Below are 16,464 nucleotides of genomic sequence, written 5' to 3' on the forward strand. Positions count from 1 at the left end.
TTTTTTCTTTCTCAACAGGTGATCCAGGTGATTGAGAGATGGATTTTTTGTCTGTTGGTTTTTGTTTTTTGCCCTTTATCCCCGTCCCTCTTCCCCGCTGTTTTTCTTTCCCTCTTTCTTTCCGCCAGTCAAGTCTGTCCCGTGTGTAGCAAGTGAAAATAAAATAAAATAAACAATAAAAGCAAAGGTGAATCAAATAGACCATTACGGCAAGGCTGGGATGGTCCATTTGGTAAAGTAAATCCGTTGGGCATCTTTCTTTGCCTTTAGACAAAAATTCTGATGGCAAAAGAACCAAACGGGACAGGCGGAAAAAAAAACAACAAAAAAAGACAAAAACAGCTTTTCCGGGGAATAAGTGCGCGGTCAACAACAACGCCGTCTGCCTTTAGCTCCACCATGATTTCCCAAGTGGTAACACGCCCACACACACGCTCACAGAGGAGCAAAGGGGACATTAAAAAGTCAACGTTTTATTCCAGACTCGACTGCATTATTGATGGCAGGTGGCAGAGAGGAAGGGTGGATGCGTGGATTAAGCACAGGGCTGAGGAATGTCAACAAAGAAGCTTCAATATTCACTAAGAGTGAGAAGTTATTCAGACTTGTTTGTACGTAGATTAGTCCTGTTAACAGTCTCTTAACACTGACTCTGATATTTAAAATAAAATAAATGACTAATTGTTCCTTTTACATGCTTTTATACTGGAATGACTAACAGCTCTCTCTCAGCCTATATGAACTTACATTTAGGGATGACTGTGATTAATGATAAATATGACATGTTGACGGTTTGAATGTAGGTATCTAAAAGGAACCTCTCCTATTTTAACCAAAGTTCTCCAAACTTCGTCTTCACACTGGCCTCAATCACAACAATAAGAATGTTGTATCTGAAATGCATCTGCAGGGCAGGATGCTGTTTTCCCTTTGTGGGAATGTTTTAGCCCCAACAGCTGGGATATCGAACCTTCAGTGAAACGAGAACTTTGTACTTCTGTGTTTCATTCACTCTGTGATCCACGTTTCTGTTTATTCTGCTATGACTTCAAAAATAGGCCAAAATATACACGTTGTCCTGTACACCATAAGGGTATCTGACATCTGATCAGTAACTGTAGCTGTGTCACAGTATAAATTCTTTGTATTAACTGTAATAAAACACTGGACAGATGATGCAGCTGTAGACATACAGCTTTAACCTGATGACAAAGCATGAAGGCTTCATTTGGAAAAAACAGTTTAGGCCAGCAGAGGGCGCCACCCGCCACAGGCCGAGTTTTACGACATCAGGAGTGGGGCTCCTAAACAAAGGTTGCACTGTGACCAAGTGAGCCCACCTTTGCCGTCTTTGCCCTGGTAGTCCACGGTGAGGTGCAGCAGAGGCAGGAGGTTGTCATCGTCCAGCAGCACCTTATGAGCTGCCTGCTGGAAGGCTACGTTTACATCTGTGCAAAAGAAATCACATGATATGACGCTGCAAGAGCTTTGACCTTGAGTGCGCTTTTACCTTAATGCTGCTTTATGAGCAGAGACACAGAACCTGCACACATTTAAAGTCATGTGTCTGTTTCTTGCAAATGTTTTGTTTTATCATTAAGATTTTTCTTCTTTTTTTTTGAAGTATTGAGTCCAATGAATGAATATTTCTATTATTGTAACATGTAATGAGACTGCGGCTTGACTTTCATAAGCAACAAATGATGATTATTAAGTATGAAAACAATGAACGGTTCGATGCACTGAGGACATAAAACAACTACAGCAGTCGCCTTTGTACATGTGAAACAGACTCATGCCAAAGTACCTTCCTGCAGCAGAATTATTATTAGTGGTGCAGTAATAGAGTTCTGATGTTATTGTTAGTGGGGCTGATATAAACTGCTGGCTATTGAATCGTCAGTGTGTCATACTTGTGTGTAAAATCTTCAAAACAAACAAAGAAAAAAGCTACAGCTGTATGATAACTGAGTAGGTGAATAAAGAGCTGTGAGCGTGTGTAAATGCACTTTGTTTCCTTCTGTAATATCTCTGTAAAGTATCTTTGAACTTGACAAAAGTGACATTTTTTGAAATCGTGTAAAAGAGGATGAAGTAACTCTGTCCGTTGAGTTCCGATTGAGAGAGTTACCGAACTCCGGTTTTTGGGAGTAGTGATGATAAATTAACATGGAAATCTCATTTTTGAAAAGAGGTGGTTAAAAATATTTATATTTTGGGCAATGTCAGAGATATATGATTATATGGCAATGCGTATTTCATATTTCTCAGTTGCTGTGCTGAAGTGTGGGGGAATACATATGCGAGTAACATAAAACCTTTATACTTGTTACAGAAGAAAGTGAATTTATTCTTCTTCCAGGGCGTGTGTGTAGGAAATGAAATACTGCTGAACCATGTGTGAAACCAATAAATAAAATGAAAAATGAAATAAAGTCTTCTTCTTCTCTCCAGAGCATACCTCCACCTCTCCAGGCTCGCTTCTACATGTTCCCTACTCTGTCCTTACACCTGTGGTCTTCCCCACAGTCTCTCTGCCCGAGGACACTGTGGGGCATTCAACATCACTCCTCTGATTAATAGCTTCAAACTCACAATCCTGTCCTTCACTCTCTCCAGCTCAACAACACCACTCACACCCTCGTCCTTCAGGATTACCCTTCTCCTCATATTTAGATCATGGCAGAACAGTTTAAATCCACCCCCAGGGCTCTTGGCCTTATTTCTCTTCCACTTGGTTTCCTGCACACACAAAAATATATCTAGCTTCTTTTTCTTCTTTATCAGTCATAGTCCCAGATTTAGTGTCCCCACTGTCCCTTTCCTTCTTGTCTTCGGCCAACAGTTTCAATCAGCACCCTGCTGGCCAATAGCACTGGAGGTGGATGCTGTTAACCTGGGCCCCGACTGATCCGGTAATGAAATTCTTTATGATCTGCATGTTGGATTTGGCTGAATTATTTCAGACGGTCTAAAAAATATTTTTGTATTAGTTTATACAATATGTGCATACAGTTCCTAGCACAGAGACTCTCTCTGTCTCTGCATGCTCAAAATGACAGAATGAAAATGAGAAGAGCACTTTGAAAACCCGTCAGATAACAATGGGGGAAATAAACTACGCTGGATATCTGAAGTGGACTGGGTAATGTGTTGAACAGATGCCGCATGGTGGAAGCCTGCAGAGAGCTGAATTCAAAGTGAAAATGATGCAGCAGGCTAGTGTTTGCAGAAACTGAGAATGGTGCTCGTTTTAATGGCTCCCACGTGCACGTATGCGTGCCCGATAACAATCTGAGGTTCAACTTGGCAATGTCTGATGGACCAGAGGTGTTCTACTGGGTTTAGGTCAGGTGAGTGTGGGGACCAGTCAGTGGTATCAATCCCTTCATCAGGAACTCCTTCAGGAACCCTGGACCCATTGCACCGGCATAGGGTCTGACAGTGGGTCCAAGGCCTTCATCCTGATATGTAATGGCAGTCATTGTGCCGTTGTCTAGCCTGTAAAGGTCTGTGTGTCTCTCCATGAATATGCCTCCCCAGCCCATCACCAAACTGGCCATGCTGACCGATGTTACAGGGAGCAAAATGCTTCTCCAGACCCTTTCACATCTGTCACATGTGCTCAGGGTGAACCTGCTCTCCTCTGTGAAAAGCAGAGTGTGCCAGAGGTGGACCTGCTGATCCTGGTGTTGTATGGAAAATGCCAGTCAGGCTCCACAGAGCGGGGAAGTGTGAACAGGGCCCAGTAAAGGACGCTGGGCCTTCAGCCACCCTCGTGAAATCTGTTTCAGATTGTTTGGTGACTCTCTGAGCTGACCCTGTGATTGACACTCACTTACCTTCTTGTCTCGTCTTTCTTGTCTGGTTTCAAAACAACAGATATCAACAGCAAAAACACCCAGCGTGAGATTTCCCTTCACTTTACACCACTGTGGCTGTGCCGAACATTTATAGAAAGCTTTTCTGGAAATTAAGAACAAATAAATTAAGATTCAGTGACAGTCTATTGTTTTTTTTGTGTCTTCCTCTTTTCCTCCTGTAGCTCCATCTTCTCCATCTTCAGCACCTCCATCTGCACATGTCCAAACCATCTCAGCTTTGACCGCTCGCCTCGGGCTGATGTACTCATTTACCACAGTGTTGAATCTTTTGGGCTGTGCCACTGTCTCCAAACTTTTTTTTTTTTAGGTTTTTTTGTGTGTTTGTTGTTGTTGAAAATGTCTGGTGTGTAATTTATTTTATGTACGTTGTAGTTTATTAGGAAGAGAAGGTGACTCTGGCAGATGCTTTGGAACAAAACGCTGGCTCAGTTTCATTCAGCAGGGATCCCTGCACTCTGTCAAAACAATGACATGCATTGTTTTCAGTGACATGTGCTACTGCTACTGTAGACGTGATTTTTTTTTTATCATAATTTGTGTCAAGTAAGTTTTGGGTTGCCACCAAGAAAAAGCTGTAATTATTTCACCTCCTCCCTGATGGAAACTCAAAACCTTTTGCTAAGCATTAAAAAAAATATTATTAGAGTTTTATAAGTTTTTCAAGTTTCTAGTACCAAGTTTCTGGAAGTTGTCATTATTTAAAATTGCACCTGCAAGTTTCCTGATGATTTGTCGTGTTTTGTATATAATGGCTCGCTCCAAACAGGATCCTGACTGTGTGCAAAAGCTGCGAGCGTGCTGGATTCTCAGCTGGTAGATTCTCTCAGGCTCATTCATTGTGCAGCAAGATGAAAACATCGATCCAGGGCCACACGACTGATTTCAGCCAAAAGAAGAACAAGACATCCTCAGCAGATGGTTTGACCTCCACTGAGCTCCTGTCTCAACATTGCAGTCAGATTAACTGTAGCAAGTTCTCCCAGGTGCTTCAATCACGCTAAATACCTTGAATACTTGCGTGAGAGAAAGTGCACTGAAACTAGAGAGGATGTCTTAAAAGCAAAGGCTTGTTTATGTTACTTCGCTGATTCATAAAAATCCTTCATGACATCACTTTTGTGAGCATCCTTCCTTCGCTTTTACTCCCTGAAACCTTTGCACGGTGCTGCTCACTCCTTTAATTCAGCCCTAAACATTTCCCTCCATCAGCTTAAAATCAAAGCGCTTTTCCAAAACTCTGCGCAAACATCAGTGTGCAAGTGTTTGTGAACGAAGACGGGTTTAAGTTAAGTTAAGAAACGACCAGATTCGTGAGGTTACCTGTACAAGCCAAGAACGAAATAGTTTTACTTGACGTTTGTGTTGAGCTTATATCTGACGTTATCAGCCTGAGGCTGCCCTCTGTGAAAGTGATTAAGCGGCTCAGTGTTTTGGCGCAGTGACAGTGTGGCTGAGACGTGGCAGTCACTCTGCGCTTTCCCTGCAGTAATATTAGGTTTAATTTTAAGCCCCTCTGTCACCGGAGCAGCCTGCCCTGCCCCAGGAGGTGTGACGTCACTGGCGAACGTCACAGTTTAAATATTGACTCCCTCAAATCCGTGAGATTATCGGAATACTAAAAATAAAAATAAAAAGTGGAAAACGTTGCATAACTGATTTCAAGGGAGCTGGCCTCTGTTTACGTGCCCGGAGCCATTTTTAAAAGAACACGCACTCAGTCCGCTGCTTTACAAAACAAGATGGTCCACAGTTTATTATAATTATGAGTCATACACAAAACATTCATCTGAAACAAAACAGACCAGGGTCGAGAGACAGACCGGACTAGCCCAGGTGAAGAATCACTACAATGTTCCCATAATATTGCTGCTGAGACTTTACAGCGTGTATGTGCTCCTCGGGTGGGTTAATTGTGCAGGGTGGGTTATGCCTTAACTCCTATTACATCACAACACGCATCCTGTGCTTTTCCTACTGACATAAAGTGGTTGGGAGCATTTACAGGAACTTTATGGTACTTTGTGGCTCATCTTCAATCCATCGCCACCATCCTTACACAGACTCTTTATAGTATTTTTCTTTGATAATATATACTTTCAAAATATATACATATCACAGAATACTCTTTTTTTGTCAGGGTTGGACAGCCACCTGCTCCTCAACGGCATCATAAAAAATATGATAGTAATTACAGAGAAATAGAGTGCGAGTTTGTTTTCCCTCTGTCTCAATGCTACATTCAGATCCGGAGAGGCTCATAAGCACTTCAGCAGGAAGAAGTTGCAGAAAGCTCCCCGGGGACAGTCGCACATCTTGCCGATTCGAGCGCCTTTCCGCACGGCGCACTGCTCCCCGATGTCACACTGAGAGGCAGAGAGAGGGACACAACCAGAGGTTCGCTTCATTTCCACCCGCCACTGCATGCACCAAGGGCATGCCATTTCATACTACTACTACTACTACTAATAATAATAATAATAATTACCGTTGGGACTTGGCCAAATTTCTTTTCCCATAAAGGCAGCCGTTTAGCCTGCAGCTTTTCCAAAACTTCTTGGAGAGCTCCGAGCTGTCGGAAACAAACACAAACACAAACACAAACACAAAACCATTAATAAAGATAATGTGGTTTTTGGAGTGGGGATACAAATATAAAATCTATTTATGGAACATGCAAATTAATTAAAAGCCACGAATAAAATAAAAATCGAATCTGTTGGTGAGTTTCTTAAAAGTTGGAATTATTAATAAAGTAACTATACAAACAAAGCCATATTTATGTAAAACGACACAAACCGCCGAGGAAAGGTGTTTCTTTTTGTTCTTGTTGTTTGTGTTGTATTAACTATACTGGGTCCAAGTTTCATTACCGGGAAGAATCCTGCATTCATGCGTAAAATGCGACTTTCTTTTCACTCTCAGCTGTTCACAGAGCTCAGCTTAGCGTCACATTGTTGCTCTTGACTCTTGTTGTCAGCGGGCTTCATAGACTATAAATAAAATGGTCTTAATTTTATTTTTCACAGCATAACTAAAAGTTTTGGTTTTTTTTAAAAAGGGGAGAAAGAGAGGAAAAAACAGTAACGGTCTTGATAAAAGAAGAAAGCTCTCCGCTGTTAAACGTGCGCCGTGTGTCTGCATGCGTACTCCGGGTGCAGATCTTACCAGCTGCTTCTCGCTGGTCAGGTTCGGACCTTTGGGGTAGAAGTCGCGCAGGGCTCTGGGGCTCAGCTCCTCCTCGGACTCGGAGTCCAACACTTCGGCTCCAGCGGCGCTGGAGAGCAGCAGCAATGCGCACAGGAGCGCCCCGCTGAGCAGCCTGGAGCTCTGCATGGTCCCAGTGCACGGCAGCATGTCGCCCCTTTTGCCGGTCTCAAATAGTCGCTCCACCGCTCCAAACACCTTTTTATCTGACTAGTTGCATCTGCTCGCTCCACCTTATCCTTTGATTTTTTTCTATTTGTCATGCGTAACAGCTGCCTTGGGTGAGTCATGCCGCAAAAGTTGCTGGGCAAAATATGCCTCCAAAAGTCAACAACAACAGCAGCCTGCCTGGGGTCGTTACTTAGAGCGCAAAGGATTACTCCTTACTCGATAGAAGAATGGAAATTTAATTGGTCTTTTCTAAGAAGCTCAAGATCAAGTTGAAGCGGCATTAGGTCAATCACCTGATTAAATTTCAGCCATGAGAATATAACTGCAGTCGGCAAACACTGTTGGATTTACAGCCTCAGGATGTTCAACTTCACAGAAGAGCAAAAGATGTGCTTGAGTCACCCAGCAGTCAGAGAACAGGGCTGTATTTAGTATTCCACCTATAGAAGAAGTATGGCACAATGCGTTACTTTTCTCTTATTATTTTCCCAGAGTGCCATTTCCAGGCTCTCCAGCATTAGAACTTAGTGACTCAGTCTTTTATGCAGTGAATTACCACGAAAACAAGCAGTGCTGGTTGAAAACGGCTTGTAAAGTAACAAACCGACTTCTAATCAGCCTGTACGTTGATTAGAAGTCCATTTTTTGCATTTTGAAGTATGTGAGATATTTTTATTACCAACTGCTCAAAGGGAAATAGTGATTTATTTCGTTATTTCTGCAGCATTTATGACACTTGTGGGGAAAAAACAGGTACAAGTTTCCGAGTATATTTCAGGTTTATGGAAAATAATCAGATGATTTTATTTTTTAATATCTGCATACTTGAACTCCAAACGCATCAGAACTCACACTGAGGAACATAAACAACATTAAAATAATCCATATTTTGCAGAATAATCAGCTCCACCGCGCACTCTTCCACCTAACATGATCTGTACCCTGCAGCCACAGAATCATATCATTTTATCTCTTATGCAACCACTGAGTCTGCGGTAACAATGCAAATGATGAATGTTTACACAAAATATGGGCGGACAAGCGACAGCAGTTGTCTCTCCCATTGTATTCTTAATCCTGCGGCTGAGTTTCCCCTGTGCGCTGCATTGATCGAGGGTATCAGAACTGCCTGCGTCGGGTCCACCGGCGGAGATGGAGGAACAGGAAGCTGCTTTGATTGTGCTCGAGACTGCATGACTCATGTCTCCCTCTGTGCCAGCTTTAATGACTGAGACGCCAATTTGACATTCCATTCAAAACCACCAGGCTATTCCATTCACAACCTCGGCTTCACTAGTTTTTGTATCGTATCTCTGAAACTCTTTTTGCCACAGGCTTGCACTGCCTTTGGGGTCACTTCCTCCTTCTGATTGGTTTCTTCTGGTGCTTTCAGACATAAAATGTAACCTTGAAGACCATAAAGTGAGTTACCTCAATCAGCCAGTTTGTGAATTGTGCATAAATAAACAGATTTCGGGAAGCAGTGCAAGGAAAACAATATAGTAGATGTTTTCACTATTTCAGAAAAAGCATATTAGGGGATTTTTGAGGGGAAGCCATGAGTTTAAAAATAGGCTTAAATATTTATTTTCATATCAGTGATTTTATTTTTGTGACCCAGGGCAGGACAACGAGCTGTAAACACAGCAGACATATAATCACTGCCTAATTTACATATCCAGTGACCACAGAGCAACAGCAGCACTCATTCGGTTTTCTTTCTCTGGCTACCTCAGAATTAACCCTCCACACTTTGTGGTTTGTTTTTTCTGTCTCTAACAAATACCCCACTCTTCTTTACGTCTGCGGTCACATATGGTCCACTTTGATCTTACGTGGGTCGGACCCGTGAAACGCCTCTTTTTGTCAGTGTAAAGAACTTTACATTTAATCCCTGAGATATTTTAATATGAGAAAAAGAAGCGCAAGTTCAACAACACAAGTCAGTTTTCCTACATAATAAAGACCTAACCCTGCTCCTGTAGTAAGTAAAAGAAGTCTGTCAGCACGACTCTTTGGGCTAAACTGAAATAAATCCGTAAAATGATGTTCTGGTAGCTCACTGCCCAGACTGTCCTGTAATTATAAAACAGAAAGCATTTGATAATTGACAGATTATGTCTGTTTAATTACACATCATACATTTCTGTACTAAACAGTGAAAAAACAGCAACTTTTTGTTATCGTTGTTTATCTGGAACTTATTTACTCTGCTGCAGTATGAATGGTCACGTGTGAGGTCATCAGTTCCATTTCTATAGCACCAAGACACTTTATATTGTAATGCAAACACCCTACAATAATGCAGACTTATGAAAATATAGGTAAATATTCAAAACTGATGCTCTCCTTCACATTTTCCAAAGCCACCCTGTGGGCCACAGTGGGGTATTGGCCTGGTGCAGTTGGACATCTCAACAGGTGAGCAGGTGGTGAAAAAGAATTAACTTACGGTTAACAAAATGTGTTGTACACACCTATATTATTTTTCTGTCACCTAACACACAGTGTCAGCAGGAGAAAAACAGGAAAGGAACAGAGGTGAGAGAGCAATCCACTGACCAGTGAGTAAATGCACACAAGCTAAACACCAGAGAGAGAAACGGGGTAATAATATGTCATTCGAACATTCCATTGTTCCAACAGATTGGAAAATTGCTGCAGTTACACCAATTTTCAAAGCAGGTGTGAAGACTGACATGGCTAATTATCGCCCCATAAGCATACTCCCGGTCGTATCTAAAATAGCTGAGAAGTGGGTGGTTAAACTCCTCACTGCTCACCTAGAAAACACCCAACCCTCATTACATCCATTGCAGTTTGGCTTTCGGGCACATCACTCCACAGATACTGCCCTGTGTATGTTAGTGGAGAACTTGAAGAGCTTGCTGGACAAGAGTCCCTGTGTTGGAGCTGTATTTTTAGATCTGAGGAAGGCTTTCGACTCTGTAAACCATCAGATATTGTTATCCAGATTGACTCGGTTTAATATCTCCAGTCAGGCTCTTCAGTGGTTTGCCTCATATCTCTCACACAGGAAACAGTGTGTGGTGTTGGATGGGGTTAAATCTCCATATTTAGACTGTGATACAGGGGTTCCTCAAGGATCTGTTCTTGGGCCCTTATTGTTCTCTCTTTTTATCAATAACTTACCTGAAGTCTGTCCAAATATATTTACTCAAATGTATGCAGATGATGCAGTTATATATACGCAAGCAAATAGTGTCCAGCAGGTGGCAAAAGATCTTACAGCTGCTTTAGCATTAATGCATAGCTGGCTGGAGGACTCATGCCTAATGTTGAACACCTCAAAAACTGTCGGTATGTATTTTTCAAAACGCCCCTTAAACTTGAAGCAGTCAAACATATTCCTGGATGGAGTAGAGCTTGAATTGGCTCCAGAATTTAAATATCTTGGGGTCATTCTAGACCCAACATTGTCCTTCAAGAGTCACATAAATAAAGTGTCCCAGGTACTTAAATTTAATAATCGAAATTTTAATCATATACGTAATAATTTAAATATGAATGTTGCAAAAACTTATTTTTACTCAATGATCATCTCTCATATGGACTATTGTTTGACGTCCTGGTCACTTGCTTGTCCAACAACACTTAAAACTATTGAAAACATTTATAAAAGAAGTTTAAAACTACTTGACAAAAAACCGACTTCCCACCACCACTGTCATGTGTTAAAAAAAAAAACATAAATTACTGAACTTCAATAACTTAGTGAAACTTAAAAGAGTGTGTCACGGTTCTGGGTCCGTTGGACCCAGTATTTTGAGTTCATTATGTTTTGGTGCTTTTGCATCATGGATTTTCCTTTATGTTTCTCTGGTACTTGATGTTTCAGTTATCTTGGTGTTTTTTCTATATTATGATTTATGATTTGATACTGTTGTGATTATGATTATCATTTAGTAGCCTTTGGTCAGTGTCAAGTCTGTCTATTTCATGTCTGTGGCTTATGTTGTCAAGTTCAGGTTGTCATGTCTATATCTCACTCTGTTTCCTGTTTTATTGTGAAGAGGTCTGGCGTTTCTGTGTTCATCGTGTTCAGTTTTACTCTCCCACTGTGACGTCATTATGTTCATGTGTGCCAGCTGTTTCCCCAGGTGTTGCCACTTCCCTCATTATCCTCCTGTGTCCATTTAGTCTGTGTGTTCTCAGTCATTCTTTGTCAGGTCGTCCGTTGTACTCGCCCGTTGTATTCGTCTGTTGTACTGCTCATCCATGTCTCGGCTCCAGGTATCCCTGTCAGTTCGTTATGTTTAGAGTTTTGTATGTTTCGTTTTAGTTCACCCAGTTTAGGTCATTGTTTAGTTTTCATCGATTCCTTATTATTTTGTACCCTCGTTTCTTGCCTTAATAAACGGCTTGTTTTGTTATTCATACCTCATTTCGGTCTGCGCTTGAGTCCTTCCCTGCAACATACGGTCTGCCCTAGCCAGACCGTGACAGAGTGAGTTTAATATATAAAGTCTTACACTCCCTTGCTCCACCACCACTAAAGCAGTTCATTAGGCATAAAGAAAGCTCAGACAGGACCACTCGAGCTACAATCCGAGGAGACTTGTTTATACCCCACAGACGGACAGCATTTGGGCAGAACGTCCTTTCTGTCCAGGGAGGCCATCTGTGGAACAGTCTTCCTCAACCCATTAGAGAATGCTCGACATTCAATTTGTTTAAGGCAAAGGTTAAAAACTGGTTATGGACAATTCAAGTGTGTGATCATGTATGAGTTGTATAGTTTTAATGTTTTATTTGGGAACAGAATGGTGTGTATGTGTAAGTTTGGTGATGGAGTTTTTATTATGAATGAATGATGAATTATTATGTCTATTTTTATGCTTAAGGACAACAGATGGAAATTAGCCCTTGGCTATAATCTGGTATGTTTACATTCATGTAATTTTTTTTTTTTTTTACATTTATGTTCATTAACATGCACTGTCCTAAATAAATAAATAACTTAAAATGGAAAAAAAAAATAACGTACCAGCGAGCTCAGACACTAACGAAGCAGGAAGAGAACAGAGGTTAGAAGGACAAACACAGAAAACCACATGAGCAAAAAGATGCTTAAAGATGGCCAAAGAATAACTCACCAAGTCAGGAAGGGGAAGGAAGGAAGGACGGAAGGAAGGAAGGAAGGACGGAAGGAAGGAAGGAAGGAAGGAAGGAAGAGACAGAAACAAAGGAGTACAATAAAAGGCACATAATAGACAATTTGAAGTTAAAATCAGCTGTTATTATCACCCTGACAGATAATTATCTGCTCTGATAGCAAACATGCTTGGAATGGCAGGTATAGCCAAAAAGACTGGTCTTGTTTATGTGTGTGTGCCCCAACTGATTTGAAATGAAACAACAAAAATGTAGGGTGTGTGTGTGTGGGGGGGGATTATATGCCTATTAGGGCTGGGTATCGTCACTGATTTCTAGAATCGATTCGATTCCGATTCACAAGGTCCTGAATTGATTCGATCCACGATTAGATTAGATTCGAATCAGGGAAATTTTGCCTCAGTCAGAAATATTATAATTCTGATCACTTATCAGTACATATCTATATATTTTTATCTATAAAAAGAAAGTTGACACTTGTGAGACTTTATCAAAGGTGTGAGCATCACAGCAGATTCCTTTGTGTTGAAGTAACTGAGAATAAAACACAGAAAAACATGAAGGCGGTTTTCCTGGTCTGGGTTTTTATAGCAGATGACCTTAAAAATATTGTGCAATAGATCAAAAATGAAGTGAAGCAGAGCAAAGTTACACAGGTGTTATTAGAGACACAGCTAAGCATTTTGCAATTTTGCATAATTTTAAAAAGTTTAAATTTGTTCAGTATTGAACAGCAGAAATTAGGCTTTCTTGTCAGAAGTAAGTAAAAAAAAAAAAACGGCTGACACCGTAGACTGGTGGGTAATAAGTAAGCGAATAATACAAAAAGCAAAGATTTTTAGATGGGAAACTATTCCTGAGAGAGAGAGCTCTACATGAAGTATGATTTTATCGTGGTGGAAGCAAAACAGCAAAAGTCAGAGGGAATTCATGACGATGTTTATGTGAAGCGAAATGTGAAGCGTAATTTGGATCGTCTTTGGCTGCTGGTTCAGTCAATATTGTCAATATTGTTTGGATAAAACCTGCAGCTTCAGATTCTAGCGCAAAAAGGACATAAACACAAAGCGCCCACTGACGCTTTAAAATCAGTGAGCTGTCGGCTTTCAGCCCCGACGGCGTGTCCGTGCCGTCGGGTGAGAAAGGCGACATCTCACTGATACAGATGCGTCGGCGGGTCCGAGCTTTGTGTTTACGTCTTTGTGCAGAATCCATGTACCTGCTCTCATTTACTGTTGTAGCTGTTTGGTGGTTGTAGAAATTTTGTGAGGTTTAACCTGAGATTCTGGCGTTTCGGGCAAAATAAATTTATATTTAAAATCGACTCAGGATTTTAATGAATGATATCATGTTATCCAAGCCAGAATCGATTTTAATCGATAAACAGATAATCAAAACCCACCCCAATGCATATAATCCATGATTATACAGTTGCCTATTTTCAAGGGCTCAGATGTAATTGAAGAAAAGTTATTCCAAGGAAACGCTGTAGGCTATTGCTTTGTACATGTTCCATTAAGTAGGCAGGAAAACTGTACAGACATGATTCCTGCTGTAGTAGACCATAAACTTTTTTTCAGTGGAGGTTTTAAGTGATTTTTTTCTTTTAGTCTGAGAATAGCCTTATTCTATGTCTACTAAACCTTCGAAATAAAACACAGATGAGCTCAGTGACCAAGGTGTATGATCACAGGATCCTTTCTATCATTTAAAAAGACAAGTGAACAACTCTCTCCATCAAGGCCAACAGGACTTCACAAAAGAAAATATAGCATTTGGATTAAACTAAGATCAACATGTGCTCAGATTAGACGAATATCATATTCTTACTTTAAAACTTGATGAAATCAGTGTGATACGCTACAGAGTGTAAGGATGTGTCTTGATGCTTGCACAATCATCCAGGTGAAGAAATCCCAAAAAGTTGATTGTGTCCATCTGGATGTAGTGTTTCCAGTGGGAGAAAATGCAACGTCCAGATGAACATGATCAACATTTTGGGATCAGTAAGGATGTGGTGTCAGATTCAACCTCGCAATATGGACAATGAACTGAAGACGAGAAGTTTTCGAAGGCTAAAAAAAGCAGATTATTCTGCCAAGACCGAGTCAATCAATTGATCGTCTTAGAATGAACTAAAAAAGCGGGACCTGGGCCATCCAGATAAATAAATCAATAAAATTCTATCAAGTTAAGGATGTGTTTTCACAAGTAGAAGTTAAGGTTAACATTTTAACCAAACAAACCTGTTAGAGGTATGTGGGAACAAAGACGTCCACACATGAAGGACCTGAATCCCACCCACACCCTCGTCACACCATAAGGAGGTACAGATGCAAAAACACAACAAATCAAAACAAAAAAGACAAGTCATAATAAAACTGACCACACACAGATGCATATGTATGAAATCAACAGTGGGAGTAAGATGTAAAAGTAGCCGTAACTTTCATGAGTCAGGCACCGCAGTCAAGTTTCCAAAGTTTTTGCTATAAATATGAGACAGTTTGATAAAAATCACATCCTAAATACGTAAAACTGTGAGGGGAAATATTTCTAATTAAATAAAAAAGCCTTAAAGTCCAAAACAGATAAAAATTCCACCTACATGGTTGACAACAAGTAGTTAAAAGTAATCCATTTGTCAACCCCTGGTTTGTTCACTTTGCTATCCATTGATCCCTGTGCAGACGCTCCCAGCAGCAGGTACAGCCCACCTGCTGCTTCGCTCATGTTTCTGCTCAGGAAACTGCAAGAACAGATGTGCTGAATATCTGAGAGGCGTTGGCCAAACACGATGTAGATCCATCAAACTGACTTTGAGGTTTTTGCTCTACACCTACTCATACTTTTTCAAGCACCTGAAGTTGCTGGAGGTCTCTTTGGGTCTGTATACCTAACAGCTGTTTCTCAGCATTGTAACATTATCAGTGTTAGTTATCTCCACTCTGCATATGCAACTTTTTGCCACTGCTGGGAGCTGCTGCTGTTCCTGAGGTCAGGACTCTACTTTGGCTCCAATCAGGGTGAGTGTCATCGACTTTCAGACGTTTGTGTTTGCCTGAGAATAAAATCTAAATATTCCAGTCATCAGTTTACCTTTTCTTCCGCAAACAACTCAATTTTCTCGACCCCATTTTTATTGAGATATTTTTAGATGAGTGTCTCAGTAACTAATGAATGGATCTGTCACGCATGGCCCGTGTAAATGGACTGATTCTTATATAGCGCTTTTCTACTCTCCCGGAGTACTCAAAGCGCTCTATACAACACGCCACATTCACCCAATCACACCCATTCTCACAAGCACTTTCTCTATACTTAGTGCTTTCTGACTACATGGATGCATCGGAGAGCAAATTGGGGTCTGTATCTTGCCCAAGGATGCTTGACATGCAGACTGGAGGAGCCATGGATCGAACCACCAACTTTCAGATCAGTAGGTGACCTTCTCTGCCTCCACTGTAGGTGTGTTTGTGGAGCAGACCCAAAAGCAGACGAGGGAACTGAATCTTTAACAAAAAGCTGTTTATTTTGGGCTGGTGTCAAAAACAGAAAACAAGGAAAAACATACTGGGACAAACTAAACTAGAAACTCAACTGGGAGCAGCTAAATGACTTTCATAACTAGAACATGAAACCAAACAGGTACGTGCAAAACATGAATATAAAAACACCCAGCACGCCCCTGCGGGCGGTTTATCCTTCAAGCTCGGGTCCTCTACCAGATGCCTGGGAGCTTGAGGGTCCTGCAGTATCTTAGCTGTTCCCAGGACTGCGCTCTTCTGGACAGAGATCTCCGATGTTGTTCCCGGGATCTGCTGGAGCCACTCGCCTAGCTTGGGAGTCACCGCACCTAGTGCTCCGCTTACCACGGGGACCACTGTTACCTTCACCCTCCACATCCTCTCGAGCTCTTCTCTGAGCCCTTGGTATTTCTCCACGGCCGTCTTCTTCTGTTTGTCTACCACCACTATGTCCGGTTGGTTAGCCACCACCATTTTGTCCGTCTGTATCTGGAAGTCCCACAGGATCTTAGCTCGGTCATTCTCCACCACCCTTGGGGGCA

The 16,464-nt window shown here is 41.3% G+C and overlaps 2 protein-coding genes across 2 annotated transcripts in view; both read right to left on the reverse strand.

Annotated features, from left to right (window-relative positions):
* Window positions 1-2,670, reverse strand: part of tubgcp4 (tubulin, gamma complex associated protein 4) — a 13,976-nt gene extending 11,306 nt beyond the window's left edge. Inside the window, exons 1-2 of the mRNA XM_040002780.1 lie at window positions 2,596-2,670; window positions 1,341-1,503 (exon numbers count right to left, since the gene is read on the reverse strand). Of these exons, the coding sequence (XP_039858714.1) occupies window positions 1,341-1,503; window positions 2,596-2,670 (238 nt within the window). The remainder of the gene's footprint in view (window positions 1-1,340; window positions 1,504-2,595) is intronic.
* Window positions 2,671-5,610: 2,940 nt separating this feature from the next.
* Window positions 5,611-7,321, reverse strand: LOC120715704 (cocaine- and amphetamine-regulated transcript protein). Its single transcript, XM_040002791.1, has 3 exons — window positions 7,050-7,321; window positions 6,370-6,453; window positions 5,611-6,247 (listed from the first exon to the last, which is right to left on the reverse strand). Exons 1-3 carry the CDS (start codon window positions 7,236-7,238, stop codon window positions 6,140-6,142), a joined length of 381 nt encoding a protein of 126 aa, XP_039858725.1. The 5' UTR covers window positions 7,239-7,321; the 3' UTR covers window positions 5,611-6,139.
* Between the last annotated feature and the right edge of the window lie 9,143 nt (window positions 7,322-16,464).

This window comes from Simochromis diagramma, unplaced genomic scaffold (assembly GCF_900408965.1).
Source record: "Simochromis diagramma unplaced genomic scaffold, fSimDia1.1 OVJJ01000457.1, whole genome shotgun sequence".
In the NCBI taxonomy this organism is placed as follows: Eukaryota; Metazoa; Chordata; class Actinopteri; order Cichliformes; family Cichlidae; genus Simochromis; species Simochromis diagramma.

What these genes read in the sequence shown, in the direction of transcription:
- LOC120715704 (XM_040002791.1), bottom strand. Translation starts at nt 7,238, where the DNA reads ATGCTGCCGTGCACTGGGACCATGCAGAGCTCCAGGCTGCTCAGCGGG. An exon ending in TGACCAGCGAGAAGCAGCTG is followed by an intron (nt 6,454 to 7,049) that starts GTAAGATCTGCA and finishes TGTTTCCGACAG; the next exon opens with CTCGGAGCTCTCCAAGAAGT. An exon ending in AATTTGGCCAAGTCCCAACG is followed by an intron (nt 6,248 to 6,369) that starts GTAATTATTATT and finishes TCTGCCTCTCAG; the next exon opens with TGTGACATCGGGGAGCAGTG.